The sequence below is a fragment of the Channa argus genome, chromosome 3 (assembly GCF_033026475.1).
Source record: "Channa argus isolate prfri chromosome 3, Channa argus male v1.0, whole genome shotgun sequence".
NCBI classification, from domain to species: Eukaryota; Metazoa; Chordata; class Actinopteri; order Anabantiformes; family Channidae; genus Channa; species Channa argus.
Genome location: NC_090199.1, coordinates 1,861,093 through 1,880,327, shown reverse-complemented (window position 1 = coordinate 1,880,327; position 19,235 = coordinate 1,861,093). Strand labels below are relative to the sequence as shown.

General features: G+C 40.4%; 3 protein-coding genes across 17 annotated transcripts in view; all 3 read right to left on the bottom strand.

Moving 5' to 3' along the window:
- Nucleotides 1-2,872: 2,872 nt before the first annotated feature.
- On the bottom strand, nt 2,873-8,539 carry lgalsla (lectin, galactoside-binding-like a). Of its 2 annotated transcripts, none has more exons than XM_067499583.1 (6): nt 8,410-8,539; nt 7,145-7,264; nt 5,311-5,394; nt 4,539-4,627; nt 3,724-3,868; nt 2,873-3,263 (listed from the first exon to the last, which is right to left on the bottom strand). In XM_067499583.1, the coding sequence occupies exons 2-6, from the start codon at nt 7,181-7,183 to the stop codon at nt 3,120-3,122; spliced, it is 501 nt and encodes a 166-aa protein (XP_067355684.1). In that variant the 5' UTR covers nt 7,184-7,264; nt 8,410-8,539; the 3' UTR covers nt 2,873-3,119. The 2 variants fall into 2 exon arrangements, with proteins under 2 accessions (XP_067355684.1, XP_067355683.1); XM_067499582.1 differs by having other exon boundaries at nt 3,724-3,907; nt 8,410-8,538.
- Nucleotides 8,540-8,802: 263 nt separating this feature from the next.
- Nucleotides 8,803-15,817, bottom strand: LOC137124477 (equilibrative nucleoside transporter 2-like). 2 transcript variants are annotated; one of them, XM_067499539.1, is made up of 13 exons: nt 15,514-15,817; nt 14,158-14,216; nt 13,998-14,079; nt 12,854-13,005; nt 12,627-12,766; nt 12,409-12,543; nt 11,763-11,860; nt 11,067-11,142; nt 10,877-10,968; nt 10,478-10,586; nt 10,238-10,323; nt 9,775-9,971; nt 8,803-9,613 (listed from the first exon to the last, which is right to left on the bottom strand). In XM_067499539.1, exons 2-13 carry the CDS (start codon nt 14,193-14,195, stop codon nt 9,502-9,504), a joined length of 1,317 nt encoding a protein of 438 aa, XP_067355640.1. In that variant the 5' UTR covers nt 14,196-14,216; nt 15,514-15,817; the 3' UTR covers nt 8,803-9,501. The 2 variants fall into 2 exon arrangements, with proteins under 2 accessions (XP_067355640.1, XP_067355639.1); XM_067499538.1 differs by having other exon boundaries at nt 14,158-14,221; nt 15,514-15,815.
- Nucleotides 15,818-16,872: 1,055 nt separating this feature from the next.
- Nucleotides 16,873-19,235, bottom strand: part of LOC137124442 (NACHT, LRR and PYD domains-containing protein 12-like) — a 59,789-nt gene continuing 57,426 nt past the window's right edge. For all 13 annotated transcript variants that reach the window (XM_067499445.1, XM_067499446.1, XM_067499444.1 and 10 more), the window contains 3 exons: nt 18,805-18,978; nt 17,746-17,922; nt 16,873-17,369 (listed from right to left, as the gene is read on the bottom strand). In XM_067499445.1, the coding sequence (XP_067355546.1) occupies nt 17,360-17,369; nt 17,746-17,922; nt 18,805-18,978 (361 nt within the window). In that variant the 3' untranslated portion in view covers nt 16,873-17,359. The remainder of the gene's footprint in view (nt 17,370-17,745; nt 17,923-18,804; nt 18,979-19,235) is intronic.

The following is a 19,235-nucleotide window of genomic DNA, read 5'->3' as shown; positions in this document are numbered from 1 at the left end:
ATTTCATGTAAGATACAGTTTCACGAACTGGGGGGGGGGGGGGGTTGAAATGAAATGACACCACGAGCATAGTAACAAACACAACGTGCATGAATATAACACTAACCACAAAACCTGAGCACGTTTCTCTGCAACGACATGGTCCCACCCGGGTGATGGGAGACAGTGGCACCTGAAGCATGTTCCTTATGTCCAGCCTGCTCCTTAACTTTGTTTTGGTTGCTGTCACTGCAGAAATGGACAAATAGTATTGCTTTTATTTCATTTACAGGTTTTTTCTTACTTATTGATCAGTAGTTTGTTTATTGTCTTGGTTGGTGGAAGTTTTTTCTTTTCATGCGAAGAGCAGCTGTAACAGGGCAACACAGTTTCCCATTGGGATCAATAAAGTTGTTTGAATCTTGAATTTCCTGAACTTTGAATTGCTTTTCTGCTGATCTCTGGATATGTGCGTTGACTTAAATCCCTTCCAGCACGGACATGTGCCCGCGAGAATCAGGTTTTTCAAAATAAAACATTTTTCAGAGTGTGACTGTCATTAAAATGGAAAAAGAAATTATTATTTGTTATTTCTGTGGACCCACGGACCAGAACCCTGGTGGTTGGGGATCAGTGTTCTAGGGAGAACAGTCCCAGTGACCACTCTCAGAAAGAGAGTGTAGTGTGGCAGGTCAGTGAGCTGTAGCTGTGATGTATAATTAATGTGTGAAGGCTGCAGATGATAATAGCGGAGCATCAGCATGAAACTGAAGACGATGGAAGCTGCAGCTCACCTGAACGAACAGGTGATAAACGTTTACTTTAGTGTCACTCTGACTGGAGCAGGTGCGATGCCTCCTAGTGTCAATGAAAATCATTCCACAATACTCATGAAGATTTTCTTTTACAAGCCTGTGTTGCTGTACAGTTGTCTGATGATGGCTGGATTATGATTCACAGTTTAGTGATTAGTTTAAAGTCAGTTTACCCCGATTTGTGTGCGAGCTAATGTTCCGTTTTACTCTGCAGGTTAAAACATTAAAAATGAAAAAGGAAAGTTCCCGGTTTGCTGTGGATGATGCTACAAATCCTGCAAATGAAATGACAAAATGCATCACTTGCAACTTCCTTTAAGGTCAAAATAGGCCTTGTTCAGCAGGTGTACTGAGCCTTAAATGTGTCAGGATGTCAAACTAAAACCTTTAATGGCTTATTTAAAATTCAATTTCATAAAAACCCAACCACGAATAATACAAATTAAATTCGCTACTGTTCATCGTTTGTACCTGCAGGTGAGGAAGTATTTAGTAGCTGGTTGAGCGAGTCTCAACTCATGAGCTGATGCTGTGGAGTGTGGAGGCTGTTGTCCACATATATTTGTCCACGTGGGTTTAGTCATTTTCTTTACTCTTTACTGAGTTGCCACAGTTTGAGAAGTTGTTGTGGGAACAAAATCCTAATTTAAAATAACAAAAAAAAAAAAAAAAAAGCAACTTTCTGTTTGTTTTTTTAAACAATATTAATGTTTTCTTATTCCATGGCTTGTTCATGAAATTGGCTTCAGGTGTTTTGGTTTCCATCACCTGTGGGTGGGACCTCTGCTGCTCCCTGCAGTCAGACTGTAGCAGTACAGCAGTTTGCTAAACGTCCTGTGAGACATTCATCACTCACATCACCACACTGAGTCCAGTGTTCTGTCTTTGTTTCCACTCGACTCCACTGATTTCCTGTCATGTCGGTCTCGTCCTCTTTAAAAGGCCTCTCTGAAGGCACAGGTGTCTTCAAAGACTCATTTTGAAGACAATTTAAGTGATTTGGAATAAACGTATAAAACTGTGCTTTCGTTTGTTACATGTTGTGTTTAAGAACAGCTGGAAAAAGTCAAACTCCACAGGTGAGATTACATTTATTTATAACTAGTTTAACATTTTCGATATGTTGGTAGAACCTTAAATTACCTTAAATCATATGAATTTATGAATATAATTAAAATTATAAATCTTAAAATTTAAAGTTTTTCAGAGCTCATTAAACAAATGGTGGAGGAGGAACTTGAATCTTTCACCTATGGAAAACAACTAATATTATATTGTGAAAAAAGAATGAAACACTCAAGTAAAAGAACATTCTGTACATATCATCGCAATCATATTCTTAAAGTAAATAAAAGTATTGAAGCAGGAAACTGGCCACCACAGTACACTGTTACATATTATAATAATTTTCCCCCCAATTTGTTACGATCATCAATTTGGACAAAATTATGGATTGAATGGAACTGATTAGAGTTTGGTGGTCAAAGGTCAGAAGTCAAGGCCACTGCGACGTTTTTGTCCCATTTGCATTAACAAAATATCTCAGAAAAGCCTTTGAAAAGCATTTGAAAAAACTAATATGGTGCGAAATACTGTCACGATTACACCCACCGCCAATCACTGCAACGTCAAATGTTCTAACCTCCAAATGATTTCAAAAAACAAATAAACGGAAAAATAATTATAAGCCCTGGGGGCTCGGATGTAGGCCATTAGCTTAGGATGCAGGAGGCAGCAGGTTCAATCCCACCCGACCAGCTGTGGCCCCACCGAGCCAGAGACTGAATAAAATGTTCAAAAAAGTCCAAATCTCTTAAAAAACAAACAAACAAACAAACAAACAAAAAAACTTTTCTGATCGGACTTTGCTTTGATGTTTTCTCCTTGACTTAGATTCTTGTACCTCACTTGTAAGTCGCTTTGGATAAAAGCGTCCGTTAATGACTAAATGTAAATGTAAATGTAAAATGGGAGGGTCTGGGCAGCGAGGTCATCGGGCATAAAAACTCCCGCTGTGGCGACTGCTGAAAGGACAAACCGAAAGCTGATGATCTTTTACAAAAAATGAAGAACTGACGTCAGTTTTCAGCTGTATTTACTAGGAAAAAAATCAGGTTTTATAAAGTCTTCATACGATGGGAAAATGAATAATAACTTCTTCAAATTTGTACCTAAGCATAGTTGAGCAAAGGTACAATTTTATCTCTATTTTAACACCTTGTACCCACAAGTCCAATGTGAATACAGACCAGACCAGCTGAGTCCAGGTAGCGTGTTCCCCGAAACGTTCACATCCAGAGTGTTGAACAGTGGCGTCCTTTGACTTTAGGCCAGTTTAGTGATGCTGATGCTGCCTTTGATCCACAGTGTGTCGATGTCGCTGAGCGACGTCAGTCTGTGGGCGAAGTCAAACAGCTGCTGCCCGTCCACGAACACTCGAAACCGGCCGTGTTCGCAGTGAATCTCGATCTGCCAAGAGAGACGGGACACGAGCGGCCGTTCGCTCAGATTCATTTCACATGTTGAAATGTTCATTTGAAACTGAAGAGACTCCACACAGATTCATAAAGTGTGGAGTCCACTGCGTACAAGGAACATCCAGATCATTTGTAAAGGGGTCTCACCCCTTTACAAATGATCACAAACCTCTACGAGGACCAGGACCAAACGGGCTTATGATAATAATTCTATACATAATCACATTGTGCATAAGAAATACTTTGTTTTTTTGTCAACTTAATTAGTTTTACGTTAGCTTAATCCTCGTGCTCATCCCTATGTGACAACAGAGACCCAGCTTGGGGACTGTTACTGAGAGCTGTGTAGACGTCTAGAACTTCAGCTAGATGCACCTTTTGGCCAATGGCTGGAAGCAGTAATACAGTATCTCGCTGACACTGATGACCAGTTTCTGGACTGGTGCTGGTACCTTGAACGGTTGGTCTCTGATGAAGGGGAAGAAGGGGATGGCTTTCTCAACGTCCCCCCAGAATCCAGACACGCAGGCCCTCCGCAGGACTTGCCGGTCCCTGAATCGAACACAGAGCTCCAGAGCCACATCGGGTGGAGGCTCCCTGGATGTTCCACAGCCACATGTCAAGGCGACATAGAACCTATCAGAGGTAAACCAGCACTTTTCAAGCCTCACGTAGAAGTTTAGTTTTCTCAAGATCAAGATGTGTTGTCTAAAATGTATCTCAGGTGACTTTCAGAGTGAATTGACGTCTGTGAAGGAGGTGGTTCTAACATCATCTGAGCCTGTATATTATCGTAATCCTGTACTGAGAAATCTTAAATATATAGATGTGTTTGAGACTGAAGGACACACAAAAACATGTTTATTTGCAAAGAACCTCACAGATAGTGACCCTGGTCCTCAAGGATTCCTATGTTTAACTAGATCAGGTGTGTTCAGTCAATCAGAAACTGGAAGATAGCATCTTAGATTAGGGTGGAGCCGGGGAACACGAAGCTAATTGGTATTTTCCAACTTCTGATTGACTGAACACACCTGATCCTGGTAGAACACAGTGGGTCGGGCACTAATTGGACAGAGCTAGAACAAGCAAAGCAGGAGGTCCTGAGGACCAGAGTTAGAAACCACTGATCTAAATCATTAGGTCGCCTCCGAGAGGGATCGTGAATGAACCGAACTAATTTCACGGTATTTTGCTCAAAATTCAAGAATAGTGAAGGAGGATGGAACAATGAGGAACACAGGAATTCGGTCGGCTTATGTTCTACCTGTCAGGACTGGGATCCACAACCCCCACCAGTACAACCTTCCTCCCCGGCCGCATCCCCCCTGTGATGTGACCTCTGAAAGGAACGGCCTGCACACAAGGATGGGAGACACAAGAGCACTTTATGATCTAGTTAGAATTAACCTTGATTATTATCTAATTAGAATGAGGCAAGATTAGTTAGATGTTTAATTCTCTAGTTAAAATAGTTAAACGTTCTCTACATATCTGTATAGTCTTGACTTTATTCTGTAAAGTGCCTTGAGTCACTTTGTAGTGAATTGGGGCCATATAAATAAAGTTGAATTGAATCATGTTAGTCAGATTATTAGGTATCTGTTTAGAATTAAGTCGTGTTACATATTTAATTATCTAGTAAGATTGTTTTAATTAACCCAGAAACCAGAATAAGGGAAAAACGTGCTGACATTTTTAATTCTGTGTGATGTCAGTGATCAACTTTTTTTAAAATATTTTGAAAGTTTGTTACATTTATAAAATATCCACAGCCTTTGGTGTGACTCTTTTTGGTCGAGTGCAGCCTGCTCATTTGAATTTTTCAATTTTACAACAACAACAACATGTTTAAAATATGACCACACCATCATATTAATAGCATTTAGCTAACTTTGATGACAAATCTTGTTTTTAATTTCAAATATTTTTGAGAAAAATGCTTTAAAAAGGTATGAAAATAAAATGATTATTCCGATCAATTATCATAGTTTTTCCCTATAGTGGATATTATTCTTATGTAACTGACTGACGGTTACCAGCTTTCTCTGGACATCTTGGTCAGGAGCACGGACACTTGATTCACGGCCATCAGTTGCACTTCTCTGAGGAAAACTCCACCTCTGAAAGTAGGACAGGGTTTTAGTTAAAGTCCCCACATGTCTCTGTTGACCCTGACATTTTAACTGAAAAACTGAGTGTATAACCTTGTAAAAGTAGAATTCATGGCAGAGCCACTGTATTGCACAGGTGGTTATAATGTTTTGCCAGATCAGTCTACATGCAGTTTACTTTATACTGATGTACTTTTACTACGTAGCAAACGTTGAATGCAGCACCTTTACTTTAATTTTTACTTTGTTGTATTGGTACTACTCTCTCTAAAAGTAATCGGAGTACTTCATTCAGATTTGTATTTCATTCTTTCCCGTGGGCTGACGTTGACCCTCATAACTGACCTAATGGAGCGTGTGACCAGCACGTGCTGCATCAAGTCTGCAACACAGAAAGTTGCCTTTAGCTTCAAAATAAAAGCTGTTGGTTTTTTCCCCTTCAGCAACATTTGTTGTTCAAATTATTTCTTTGAAAAAGGGAGTTTCAAAGTGATATTATAGATATATTTGCTATTAATACTAATACTTAATCACAGTTCTGTACTTTTACACAAATAGTTCTCTTTTGTTTAGAGTGTTTTATCCTTTTGTTGTTTTCCAAAAAACATGCAGGACATAATGATACTAAACAAACTACGTACATATTCCAAACTACTGTATGACATTAACTGTTTGTTTTCTCCTGTAGTTGTCTTTGTCCCTCTCCGTCTCTCTCTCTCTGTCCCTTTCTGCAGGTGTCCCCATGAAGCTGTGTGTCTTCCAGTGTGCAGCTACTGGTCTTTGTCAACAAAGCTACTCTGTTGTTGCTCTTTTTCTTTTTTCTCTTCACTTTCCACTCACCCCAACCGGTCAAGGCAGACGTCCGTCCACCCTGAGCCTGGTTCTTCTGGAGGTTTCTTCAATTAACCCAGTTTTTCTTCTCCACTGTTACTCAGGGCTTGTTCAAGGGGGAATTGTTGGGTTTTCAACGGTGCATGTGAATTCCACCACAGTACTAAGTACATGCTTTAAAATCTGCTTTAAGCATAAAAGTAATCAATCCAACCGAGTTAATGATGAAACTATATTATTTTTATAGTTATTTATATATTTATAGAGTATTTATACACTATTGAATGTGATGCTGTTTATAACATGAATGTTAGTCCAGATTTGTTCCACAGGTTTGTGCTTTATAAATCAATAAAAAAAGGTTTCTGTAGAAAATCTAAAATGTTTAGGTCTTAAGTGATTTGATCCACAGATTAAAAGGAGAAAACCAATTCAAAAACAATTTACAGTAAAAAAAAATAAAATAAAAAAATCAACGTTTAAAAGGAGAAAATATTTTTGTCAAGCTATTATTTTTGCTTCCACTGCAAATCTGCTTGATCCCTAATAACACATCAGCATGTATAAGTTCAATATTTTGTGGAAAAATCCCAAAAAATAAAGTAACTAAAACTGATAAAAACAACAATATTTGCAGAAGTCTGTTTTCTTAACACTGTGTTGCAGATCAAATGGGCTTTTATTTTGGTTATTCTGACAGGAAGTGAAAAAGTGTTGATAGCTGGAACAAGCTTGAAACTATTTTGTGGAAGAACAGGTTCACAACCATTAAAAGTAAAGCACGTGCCCAGACTGTCCTGTGAACCATAAAACTGAAAACCCGCAAGTTATTAAAGTTCAGACTGGATTGTGTGTGTGTGTGTGTGTGTGTGATCCTCTGGGGTGTAAAATATGCTGCTGTTGCTCAGGTGTGTGTGTGTGAACTCACCTTCCTGCCCTGTGCTGTCACTCTGTGTGTTTCAGCCATTGTCGATCTGAAGAAAACCGGAGCTGCAGGTCCAGTTTTTCCGCCTCCACGTCTGAATCAGCGCTGACGTAAACCTCCAACCTGGCTCGTTACACACACACACACACACACACAGCTCTGGTAATCAGCTGCCCCAGCATGCCTTTCTGTCTCAGGTCAATAACAAATGGGTCATTGTGTAGCTGTGGCTGCAGCCCCCCCCCCGAAATAAATCCTCTGTGGTGAGTGTTTTAACACCCGCATTTATGATTTATTCCTAAATGTTTCTCAGGCTCCTGCTGTTAATAAAGGCAAAAATGTTGGGCGTGTACAGCAAACACAAAGTCTATATATTTACTTGCACATCTGATAGTGGAGTTCAGAGGTCACACAGCTGCTTTGTTCTGCTTCTAGTCTGCACTTTTTTTGAAATTCTGTGATAGTTTGTGTGCGTTGTGAGTCTGGTCCTTGTTGCCCTGGTGATCAGCACCGTGTCCCTGCTCACTCCTGTGCCTTCATCAGCCTCACTCAGTTCACCTGTGGGTCCTCTCTGCTAGATGGTCTTCCTGCTTCACCCAAGTACTCTGGACTGTGATTATCTCAGGTTGTTTGCCTTCCAAGCTTTGTTTATCTTGTAAAGTACTTTTTTTTGCTGCTGTTGTGTTTGAATGAGGCGACACTTTTATTTTGGGGGGAAATGACAGATGTCATTAATTAATGTTAGCAATTTACAGATGCAAACGTTTAATATAAAATGTCACATTATATTTAAAAAAAATTCTCTTTCTTGATGGCGTGGTTTTAATATTTTTTAAGTATGTCAGTCAGTCCAGAATTAAATATTTCAACTATTAGGTGGATAATAGTTTGTGAAAAGTCACGGAGCCCAGAGGAGGAACCAGCTGACACCCGCAGCAGATTTACATTTAAATTCTTCAACTGTAAGATGAAGTGACATTAGACTTTGTACAGTACCTACAATTCTTTCCCCTCGGGATCATTTATAATCCCTCTATCAGTCATGTGAGTCTTCCTCTGATCATCAGCTCACCATTTAAATCGGTCCAGTAGTTTAGTTTCTGACCAAATACCCATTGATGTAGAGTTAAAGCTGGTTTTAGCCACCAGCAGTGTTTCAGTGCATCACTTTCTCACTTCCCCACCTTGTCTGACGTCTAAGACTACTCATTCTGCACAGATTGGTTTAGGTTATGAAAAACTATCACCAAGAGCAAACAGATACTCACCAAGTCTGCGGCTGAGGTCTGAAAATGTATCTATGTGTTGTTGCTGTATTTCCCTTTCTGCTTGACTTGGACGAATCGCAGCTTTTAATTTTCTTCCTGAAGAATGGCAGGAAGCAGCAGGACTGGAGGAGAAAGGAAAGGGCCGAGCTGAAGCAGAGGAAGCAGCACAGCGACCGCAGACACGTGTCCTTAAACTGCAGAGAATCTTTCATTATGGACATCGGACCTGTAGAACCGTACTGCTGCTACTATTAGCAGTTATACTAGCAGTGTTACAGTTTCTCTCCCACTGCTCCTTCTTAGCTTTCTTCCCTGTTAAAGTTACAAATTAACAAGACACAAAATCAAAATTGTATTCATATAACAGCTTTCGTACAGATTAATGCAATTCAGTGTTTTTCAGGCGATTGATTTTATTTAAAAATCATATAGAAAAAACTGAAGAAAGTATCTGTAGAAAAGTTATAAATAAGCAAAAGGGCAACAAAACATCGTCAAACAGTTGATATAAAACCACAGTATAAAATGTGTAGAAAACCAAAAAATTCAAAGCTCAGTAGAAAATATTTCAGAAAGACTTGAGTCATCAGCGTTTACAGTGCATTGTTGTTTTAAAAACAGTGATGTGACCTCTGGTGAGACGTAACGTTGTTAGGCACCAGATGCCGCTAATGTCACATGGCAGAAAAAAGTAATAACTACAACATTTGATCTTATTGTAATAATATTAATACATACACATATGAAGCAATAAAACAAAACAGAAACCCAGGCTAATTCTTGTCATTTCAATTTTAAATATTCAGCTGTACTTTAGCAGTGACTACATTAGACATAATTCCTAAGTTAAAGTACTTTAGTTTTTTTTCTAATCGTTTTTCCCTTTGATAATCCAGCTTTGGTCTTTAGTAGTGAGGTCCAGAAATATCAATTTTTGATTGATGTCAAAACATTCAGACAAAATAAAAGTCCTTGTTCAAAGTGCTCTACTTGGTTTTCTGTTCATGAATTTTTCCCGGAGAGGACAAAACTGATATCTCATCAGATGCAGACGTTCCTCGGAACGCTCCCGTGTTCCTTTGTCTCAGTTGTCTAAACCAGTTTTCCCAGCAGGAAAGAGAAGGCGGCACCGATAGCCAGACCCAGAACCAGGAAGAAGGTCATCAAAGAGCCGGCTGTCTCACAATCCCTACACCGCACCAATCTGTAGGACACAACACGCACATGGTGAAGATCAGATACTTCTTTGACCCTCAAAAGTAGAAACGCTCTCTAAAACTCATCTTAGTACGTTAGTAAATGGTGCTGAGGTAAGACAGTGACCACATAGACACACAGAACATGTTTGATTCTCTAAAGCCTCACTGTGGAGCGTAGGCCATGCAGAGGCTCGCCAGGTATCCGTTGGTGAAGGAGAACAGGGCCATGATCGTGACAAAGGCAAAGTCGTGACTGAAGAGGACGGTGAGTTTGGAGTTGGCCACGTTACACATCATGAGCAAAGGGATGAAGACCAGGCGAGACAACACAGCAACGGGAAACAGCAGGCTCTGCTTCGACGGCTGCAACATGTCATTACAAATTGTTGATTAATGTCTGTTTCTTTATCAGACATATCATCATGTAAACCGAGAAGAAGATGTAATCAGATTCACTATGCATTGCTAATATTGCTTGTAATGCTAAATCAACTCAATTTGATTAATCAAAGTAAAATATTGAACTAATGAACAATCTTTAGTAAAGTGATAGTCCTCATTCTTTAGACCAGATTATCAACTCAGGCCTTTCAAGGTGGACTGTGCCAGTTTTCTGGCAGCGGACTCACCCACTGGACCAGAGAAGGAGCACTGCGACCGGCCACATCCATGGTGTTAAAAACGACGAAGCAGCAAACACAGGTGAACACCTTATCTGTGGGACAGAAAACAGGACAAGAAGGACATGACGTCGCACCAGAGTCATGTTTGTGAAATAAACATTATTGACACCGACAGCACCTGGACCTATGTTCTATTTCTCCAACATAACACTACATTTCCCATCAGCCCCCTGCTCAATGTCTCACCCCAGGAAGTGTTTTCCTTGTAGACGGTTTGCACTCGGACCGTGATGACAGGAAACACGGACAGGGTGACGGCGAACACACACGTCACACACAGAGCCATCAGCCAGATCTGTGCAGCACAGGAAGGTTTTGGTTAATGATGCTGACGAAGAAAAATCCAACAAATGCTGAAGACCTGCTATTAGGAAGCTAACTGCAGCGCTGTGGAAGTACCAACAGAACACCTGCATCCCATCATAAGCAAGCACACTGCCACCAACATGCAGTTCGCATCGTCTGACTTTAGCTCAACATCACGTGATCCAAACTGGAACAGTAGTGTGTAGCGTGTGCCTCCCCCCAACTCTACATTTTATACAACTGGCCAATTATTGCTCCAATAGGAAAAGTGCCGTCCACCTTTTTGAACACAGCCAGGACAGAGGAGCGCTCCTGACTTTCATCCATCTTCCCACTCGTCTCAAGGTCTTTGCCGTTTAGAATCTTTTTGTCTTCAGAAATAAAAAAAAAAAACTCTGTCAGACATTTACATTACAATTTGATCACACCTTTGGCTCGGAACACAGAATGTCGGCGTGTAGGAACGGACCTGTGCTGCTGAGGAGTTCCTCCGACGTCTGCACTGTGTCACCCTGACTTTTGTTCATGTAGAAACGGGCAAATTCCTACAGGAGAACAAACAAGAACATGAACTGATCTGGGATCTGACATGGGCTGGGTGTAAAGTGCTTTGTTAGCAGCTCATTTCAATAAATGTTTGAAATGAGGCTCAAAAGAGTAAAACTACTATTTCACACACACACGAAACTTCCTAAAAGAATAGCACGTATGAATGGGACTGTCGTTTTGATTCTATGACATTTTGAAAAAGCTTCACTGCTCCGTTGGAAACTGCAGGATCAAACTGACTGTAACTAAAGTTGTTAGCTCCACAAGTACTTTCATTTTTTTATACTATGACTAGGTTTTATTTATACATTTTACATTTGTGTACTTCTACTAAAGTCGGAATGCAGTATTTGTCGTAACTAGATTACTCCTTCATCACTGACAGAGAGACAGTCCATGCTACATGTTAATCCTGCCTTTGTCTCATCAGTTTGATTTGTTTTCATTTCAAATTAAGAAAAATCAATGTCTTCATCAAGTACATTTACACATAACGATTTTTTCATAAACTCATTTCAACCAAACATCTGTAGGTGTCACTGCAGGATTGGCATTAGCATTGCAAATTTTACCAACTGAAAGTGAAAGTGTGTCAGAGTGTGTTTAGCCTCCTCACCAGATGTGGCAGCAGCAGGTAGCAGAGCAGAGTCACCAGAGTGGCCACACACGGAGTGATGAAGTATCCCAACGCGGCCGAGCTTTTCTCTGCGTTACCTGCAGGCGAACACCCACTCGTGAATCGGTCTGTGACTTACATGGTAGTAACACTCATCGTCATTCATATCGTCCTCAGCGATGTCTCAGCTGTCAGACGTTCATGTTTGTAAAAACCTCCTTTGACTTTTTGTCCTGTACTATGTTGGTACCTGCCAAACTACTGACAAAGTGCAGCCTCCACTCTGTGTTTAGCAGGACTGCAACAATGCATGTCACTGCAGCGTGAACATCAACAAACCTGAAGATCTAGCACATTAGCTTTCTGGTCAGTATGAGATTCTTTTCAAACCCTTGGTCTCACGAATTCCGGCAGTAGATTCACCAGAAATGTTGTATTTTCACTGTCATATCTACAGTAATTAAAATCATTGTCCTTCCTCTCATACACCAAAAACTGAGATAACATGTTTCAGACACATAAAAAAAAAGAAGCATGTTCTCTTTGTGCTCCTGTTTAGAATGAAGTTACTTTGCTTTCCTCCCACATGTGCAGTGTGTCCTTAATATGCATACGAGCAGTGACTCATGGGAGGTCCAGTACTTACTCAAGATGGAGCAGAGCATAGCGATGGCAGCGAACATCCCAGCCAGACCCTGACCGCTCATGAACAGAGTGTTGTAACGAGGAGGAAACAGGCTGACCATGCCGAACAGACCCCCCTGCAGCACTGCACCAAACGCTGCACGCACACAATAATATGTTACGATGATTATTACGCTGCTTCGTCAACATTCCCTGGTTTGCACGCGTGTGTAAACCTACTGTTGATGAACCATATGGTCGCCATGGTGATGGAGAAGAATGTGTCCGGCTGCATGGAGACCTGCACCAGAGCAGCAGTGAGGGAGAAGAGGAGGAAGATGACGATCAGGCTGAAGGCCACGCGGATGCGCTCCTTCACCCTGCAGACAGGAAACAATCAGGATCATCTCATCCCAAATCAGTGGGCTGAAATGTGGAGTAGGTTGTGTGTAAAACAGCATCATTACCACTGATAAATGAAAGAGTTGAGCAGTGTGAAGAGCAGCAGGGGCAGCTGGGAAAGCAAAGCCATCCAGCTGTCGTAGTTGTAGTTTTTAGTCGTGATGCCTGATGTGCCGTTTAAAGTGCCGTTGTGAACTGTGAGGCGCCCGTTGAAATACTTAGGAAAGAAAAGAAGACAAAGTTATTTACCAGCGTGACGTGATGACATATCATCACAACAACACATAATTGGATAAAAAAAAAGAAAAGTAGAAGACTCTGCCCGCCTCTGCAAAGTCTTATGCAAATGTCTGTTTCTTTGTTATTTCACAGTTAGAAGAGAAAAGAATTTCCCACTGTCAGCTTTACTGCCACAGAGAGATCATATTTCACCTTCACTAGCTTCTCTCCATTGGCTTCACATAAAATCTAGAATAGAATTAAAAACCCTGCTTCTTACACATAAAGCTCTGAATGTTCAGGCTCCACCTGCTGCTGGGGGACCCACCCCCCAATGCTAAAACTGCTGCTCCTACCAACCTGCCCGATGTTTTGTTGTTGCTCTTTTTCTTTTCTCTCTCCCCTTTCCACTCACCCTGAGCCTGGTTCTGCTGGAGGTTTCCGCCGTTAAAGGCAGTGTTTCTCTCCACTGTTTCCTATGGCTTGTTTAAGGGGGAATTGTTGGGTTTCCTTTATATTTTATCTTTAAAGTCTTGACTTTTATTCTTTAAAGTGCCTTGACATAACTATGGCACTATATGAATAAAGTTGAATTGAATTGATTCAGCTGTCGAGTGATGAAAATGGGTCAAAGTTTTAAGCTGCTGCTGGTTTTATTTTTTCAAATGCAAGAATGAGGTGTCTGTCAGGAATTCTACTTTTACAATGTTAGAATTTGAAACTGTCAGAAAGGTGATAATTCTAAAGGTGGGTAGTGGAGTTTTACTGGAGTGCATTATAACAATAGGTGGTTTTAATATTTTGCCCACCATATTTAAAATAATCGAGGAGGCCAAAACATTACAACCACCTAATTTGAGTAATATTTAAGTGCTAAATAAAAGGAAACTGTTAGATACTAAATCTGTGTGTACAGTCCAAGCAGGTAATGGTTGCCCTGATTAAAACAAGTGTCCCAGGACACACTATTGTCCTCTGTGTGAGTCAAACCTGAGAGGCCGTCATGAAGAAGTTCCAGGGCAGCAGAGTTCCCAAGCCAAGCACAAAGATGATGAGGGCTACACGGTGACCGCTGTGGAAACACAACATAGTCGTAGGCGGAAATACGCTACAGGAGTTTCATTATTTGATGATGTCACACCCAACTCACCTGTCAGCAGGGGGACTCGGTTTCTTCTCATTCCACATTGTGTTGCTTCTGTAACGTTTCTGCACTATAGAGAAAGAAACTTTACTGATGTCACTGCTACATTTAATTTAGGATTAAACCTAATGTCCATCTTTGGACATTAGGGGGGTTGTTTAGTTAAAATTATTTTATGTAATTTTTGTGATTGCTGTGCAGCTTCCTGGTGATTTTGTGTCTTTAAACGAGCTCTGGTCCCCTGACCTCTCAGGAGCCTGTTTAGTAATCTTTCAATTTCAAAAAACAAATCGATGTCAACAATGTTTCAAAAAACTTTACAAAGATCACAAAGTAGTGACTAAAGTGCATTTGAAAAGTGGAAAGATATGTTTGATGGGAAAATATTAAACATTAAAATTCTATTATTTTTCTTTCATTTAACCACATTTACATTCATAGAAAAATAAAAGTAACTGAACAAGTCGCTTCGGATAAAAGCGTCTGTCAAAGGACTAAATGTAAATGTGAACGTGATTCTACTGTGTTTACTCGGACGTAATTTGAGCACGTGGTGACATCTGTGGTTACGTAATAACTCTCCACAAGGCGCTGCTCTATTTCCTGCCTACGACACTATTATATTATATTATATTATATTATATTATATTATATTATATTATATTATATTATATTATATTATGGTGAGTGGCTCGATCCCCGGCTCCGGCTATATGTCGAAGTGTCCCTGGGCAAGACACTGACCCCCTAACAGCCCATTCCCCTCCCAGCTGTGCACTGCCGGTCCAACAAGCCCGGTAGAAATTGCGAAGGGTTGCGTCAGGAAGAGCATCCTGTGGAAAAACTGTGCCAACTCAACATGTGGACAATGATCCGCTGTGGACTCTAAGCCGAAAGGGGAGATATATATATATATATATATATATATATATATATATATATATAGATAGATATATAGATATATATAGATATATATATAGATATATAGATATATATAAAATAGTTAAACATGTTTCTATAAAACTCTACATGTGACAGTATTTCTAACGTAAGGAATAATCCGCTTAACCGTATCCAGACAAAGAATTCACCTTAATTTGTAGCGGGTTGATTTCGATATTAAATATGCTTGATTCCGGTTTTGTTGCCTAGTGATCTTTTTTTACCAAAAGTCTTAGGGAGATTTGAAATTTAATGAAATGCTTCTTTGCGCGCCTTCCTACGCTGATGGCGCATTTGTCAACTCAGTAAAGTCCAGACCTGTAGTAACTAACTTAAGTCACTGTGGGAAACTCTTCAGACATCCGTTTGAAAAGCACTTAATTCCAGTATTTTACAGCAGTGTTATAAAACACAGCTCACCTGAGAGTCGCAGCAGGTTGCTCCCGTCACTGACACCTGGGCCGCTAATGTTCGAATAAACTAAAAGCCGAATGAATGACACTGGCACGTGTTAGTGCGCGCTCACTTTCTTAGGACCGCCCACTTCTGCGAGCGGCAACGCACCAAAGTGTAGATGAGTCCGAAATCCCCTCGGACACTTATTAACCGTTGTCATAACGCGTCCCTCAGCTCTAAAACAGGGAGGATCTCATGTCTTGGACGGTACTTAATTTGTTCCATCGTGGACTTTTTGAGTGCACTATATCAACCTTACTCCCTTTCCTGCTTCTGTGGGAATTATTACAGGGCAACTTCCTCCGCAGAGCGGAAGTTACGTAACCTAGTCTCTTTTTTTCTTTTTTTGTAGCGTAACTTTTAGCCATTTACATTTATGTAAAAGTATTTGGCAAGTGTTATTAACTTATTGAATAAGAATACATCCGAATTGACTATCACTAAGAGACAGAAAGCTATGACCAGGTTATTAGTCAAAATAGAACTTTTAAACTATATTGCAATAAAAAATTCTGTTGTTTCTATTCCCAGTTTGGAGAAAGTGTAACTATTATGGTCAGTGTTGAATTTCAGATGCAAGAACTCTGAATAAATAAATGTCAGTCATTTTAAAGTGAATGTCTAGCTTTTGGTGAAATGGGAAATTTGAAGTATTTGCATCTAATTTTCTTACAGGCTGCACAGGAGACATCTGTCATCCATTAGATGTCGAACCGACTACACTCCATCCTTTCTTTGAGATAAAATGATTTGGCCTTTCCCAGCGCTTGTGTGGGCTTCCTCTGAACTCCATATTCCTCAGACAGTCCAAAGACATGCGTGTTAGGTTAAACGGTGACTCCAAATTGCCCGAAGGTGTGATGAATGGATTTCTTCTTTATCAAAATGCATCTATTATTCCAAATCAGTGTGTTATGGGGAGAGAAATTATGTTTAAAAATTAATTTCCAGTGCTGGGGGAATTTGCTGATGGACCTTTGATGACTTAATTGGGAGAAAATCTCAAAATCACATTTTGATTGTGTCATGAGGGATATCTAAGGAGCAGCTCAGGTAGATAAATCTTGACTGAGACCACTCAGTTTCAAGCTGTCGAAGTAAAAGTATCGTGACAAGATGTTTCGAAGCCTCACGTCACTGCACAAAAAAATTATGTGACTACCACAAACGAAGCGTCATTGCATCACACTCATCGAAAAGCATTTCTCACCATATTTGAACATTAGAAAAGAAATAATTTAAAGAATTTATCTTTCCCTTATTTTTTCACTGTGTAAATTCAATCTCATTCTGGATACATATACAGTTTTCGTCAGAAGGAAACTGAATACCAATATATATATATATATATAATTAATCTAATAAAATATAAAACAATATTGCAGTGCAAAGATTGTTGTCATCAACACAACTGATCTGCAGAGTCACTTTGGCTTCAGAAGATCTGAAGGAAACAAAAGACAAAGTCAAATCCAGGTGGAGGAGTCTCAGTGTGTCTGCAGAGACTGTGTAGAAGGACAGATCAGCAGCAGAGCAGATCCAGATCCACTGCTGATCCTCTGTCAGATCCAGAGGATCACACAGGGATGATGGTGGACTTGACATTGTGTCTGACAGTGGAGCTGTTCTCAGAGCAGTTCAGACTGCAGCACTGAGAGTCATCTCCACTTCTTCTGATTCCTCTGTCAGTCACTGCTGGATGAAGCTCTCCTCTCCACTCTACCTCCCAGTAACATGGTCCAGTCAGAGCCTCTCTGCACACAACATGCTGCTGCTGCAACATCTGGATCATCAGGACACAGAGAGATCATCACTTCCACCTGTAGAGAGAATGAGAGAGAACAGAGGAGATCAATGATGTTTCCAGAGACTCACTTCATCATCTGTCAGTTTGAGGAATGAGGACCACTGTCTCTATACATGTTGTGAGGCTGTCAGCTGGAATCCAGCTTTATTTCCTGTCCACATGAAGACAACAACAACAGTCGTCTTCACATCAACTCCAACACTGTTCTCTCTGTCTTTCTGTCCAATCCTGAAGCCTGTCCCCATTCTCCTCTCACAGCTTCACTGAGGAAAGCAGCCACTGAGAAGGTTGGAGCTTTACAGGAAAAACTGGATCTTTGCTTTGATACTAACTGGGTTTAGTACAATTCTGCTGAAAGCAGCATGGACTGACTCCAACCCTCTACTGACCTCAGAGTCTCCAGTCTACAGTGTGGACTCTCCAGAAAACCACACAGCAGCTTCACTCCTGAATCCTGCAGGTTGTTGTTGTCACTCAGGTCCAGTTCTCTCAGATGGGAGGGGTTGGACTTCAGAGCTGAGACCAGAGAATCACAGCTGATCTTTGACAAACGGCAGGTTCTCAATCTGCATAAAGAATCAAAGATGTGGATCAAATCATTAGTAACAATCAGATTTGTCCTAATCAATGGTGTTAGAGTGACATTGTCCTTGTGTTATTGTGGATCATCAGAATGTCAGACTTCTACAGACATCATCCAAATGTCAGCACAACATTCATACACCTATTCATGTCAGCACTGATTCAGAACATGCTGCTCACCTCACTCACCTCTGGAATTAGAATAAAATCAGACGTGTTGGATTCAAAGACTGAATGTTGTTACTTTAATTCATCTTCTGTTTCTCTAAATCTGAACAATTCTGTTGAATCTGATGTCAAATGTCAGATATTTGTCTCAAATTCCAAACTGACCATTATTGATGAAATAAATAATGTCAGTGAGCTCTGCTTCCTCCTGGATCAGATGTTGGATGTTCTCTTCTCTGATCCTAAATGGAACCTAGTACCTTTCTGTACAAACATGTCTGCAGTGTCACATTTCTGCTCCTGGTTACTGGTTGTGTCTCTACACAAAGTGACATCATTGTCTGACAGGAAGCATCATGCACAGGTTCAAGTGTCACCTGCTGATGGAGACAAATCAGACGCCACTAAAGATACTTCAAACATCTGGAAACATCATTTCCTCTCTGTCTCTGTGCTGCTGTTGCTGAGATTTACACTGTGTGTTTCATATAAAAGACTTTACTGCTGAAAATGGATTCAACTTCTCAGACTTCTTTTCATTTGCTTTAGACACTTTAGTGTCACACATGAAAATAAAAAACTCCAAAATTTTCTTTAATTCATTCAGTTTTCTTACAAACATGAGTCTATTTTCCTTGCACAGAATTTGAATCAATAAGATGAAAAACTTGTGGTGAGAGTTGTTGAGAAACACTGACCTCAGAGTCTCCAGTCTACAGTGTGGACTCTCCAGAAAACCACACAGCAGCTTCACTCCTGAGTCCTGCAGCTTGTTGTAGCTCAGGTCCAGTTCTCTCAGATAGGAGGGGTTGGACTTCAGAGCTGAGACCAGAGAATCACAGCTGATATCTGACAAATTGCACCAACTCAATCTGAATAAAGAATCAAAGATGTGGATCAAATCATTAGTAACAATCAGATACGCTTTCTCTAAATATACAAAGACACAATGCAACTCCCTCTGAACTAGGTTTGTCATCAGGACCAACTGCCTTTCCGCTCTTCATCCTCTTCAACGTCCTCCTCACTTCACTCCTACTAATCTTTGCTACTTCCTGCTCCACACCAGTCACCTCTTCTGCTCTTCGTTCCCTTTCATTTTCCTCATTCATCAACTCTTCAAGTTCTC

Bases quoted from the DNA above. Each gene is read 5' to 3' on its own strand.
- lgalsla (XM_067499582.1), bottom strand. From the start codon at position 7,183: ATGGCTGAAACACACAGAGTGACAGCACAGGGCAGGAAG. The intron at 5,395-7,144 runs GTGAGTTCACAC...TCCTACTTTCAG, and splicing joins TGACAGCACAGGGCAGGAAG to AGGTGGAGTTTTCCTCAGAG. The intron at 3,264-3,723 runs GTACCAGCACCA...CTCTCTTGGCAG, and splicing joins TCAGAGACCAACCGTTCAAG to ATCGAGATTCACTGCGAACA.
- LOC137124477 (XM_067499539.1), bottom strand. From the start codon at position 14,195: ATGTGGAATGAGAAGAAACCGAGTCCCCCTGCTGACAG. The intron at 11,861-12,408 runs GTAAGTACTGGA...GTTCGCCTGCAG, and splicing joins TATGCTCTGCTCCATCTTGA to GTAACGCAGAGAAAAGCTCG. The intron at 9,614-9,774 runs GTGAGGCTTTAG...TGTGTCCTACAG, and splicing joins TGCATGGCCTACGCTCCACA to ATTGGTGCGGTGTAGGGATT.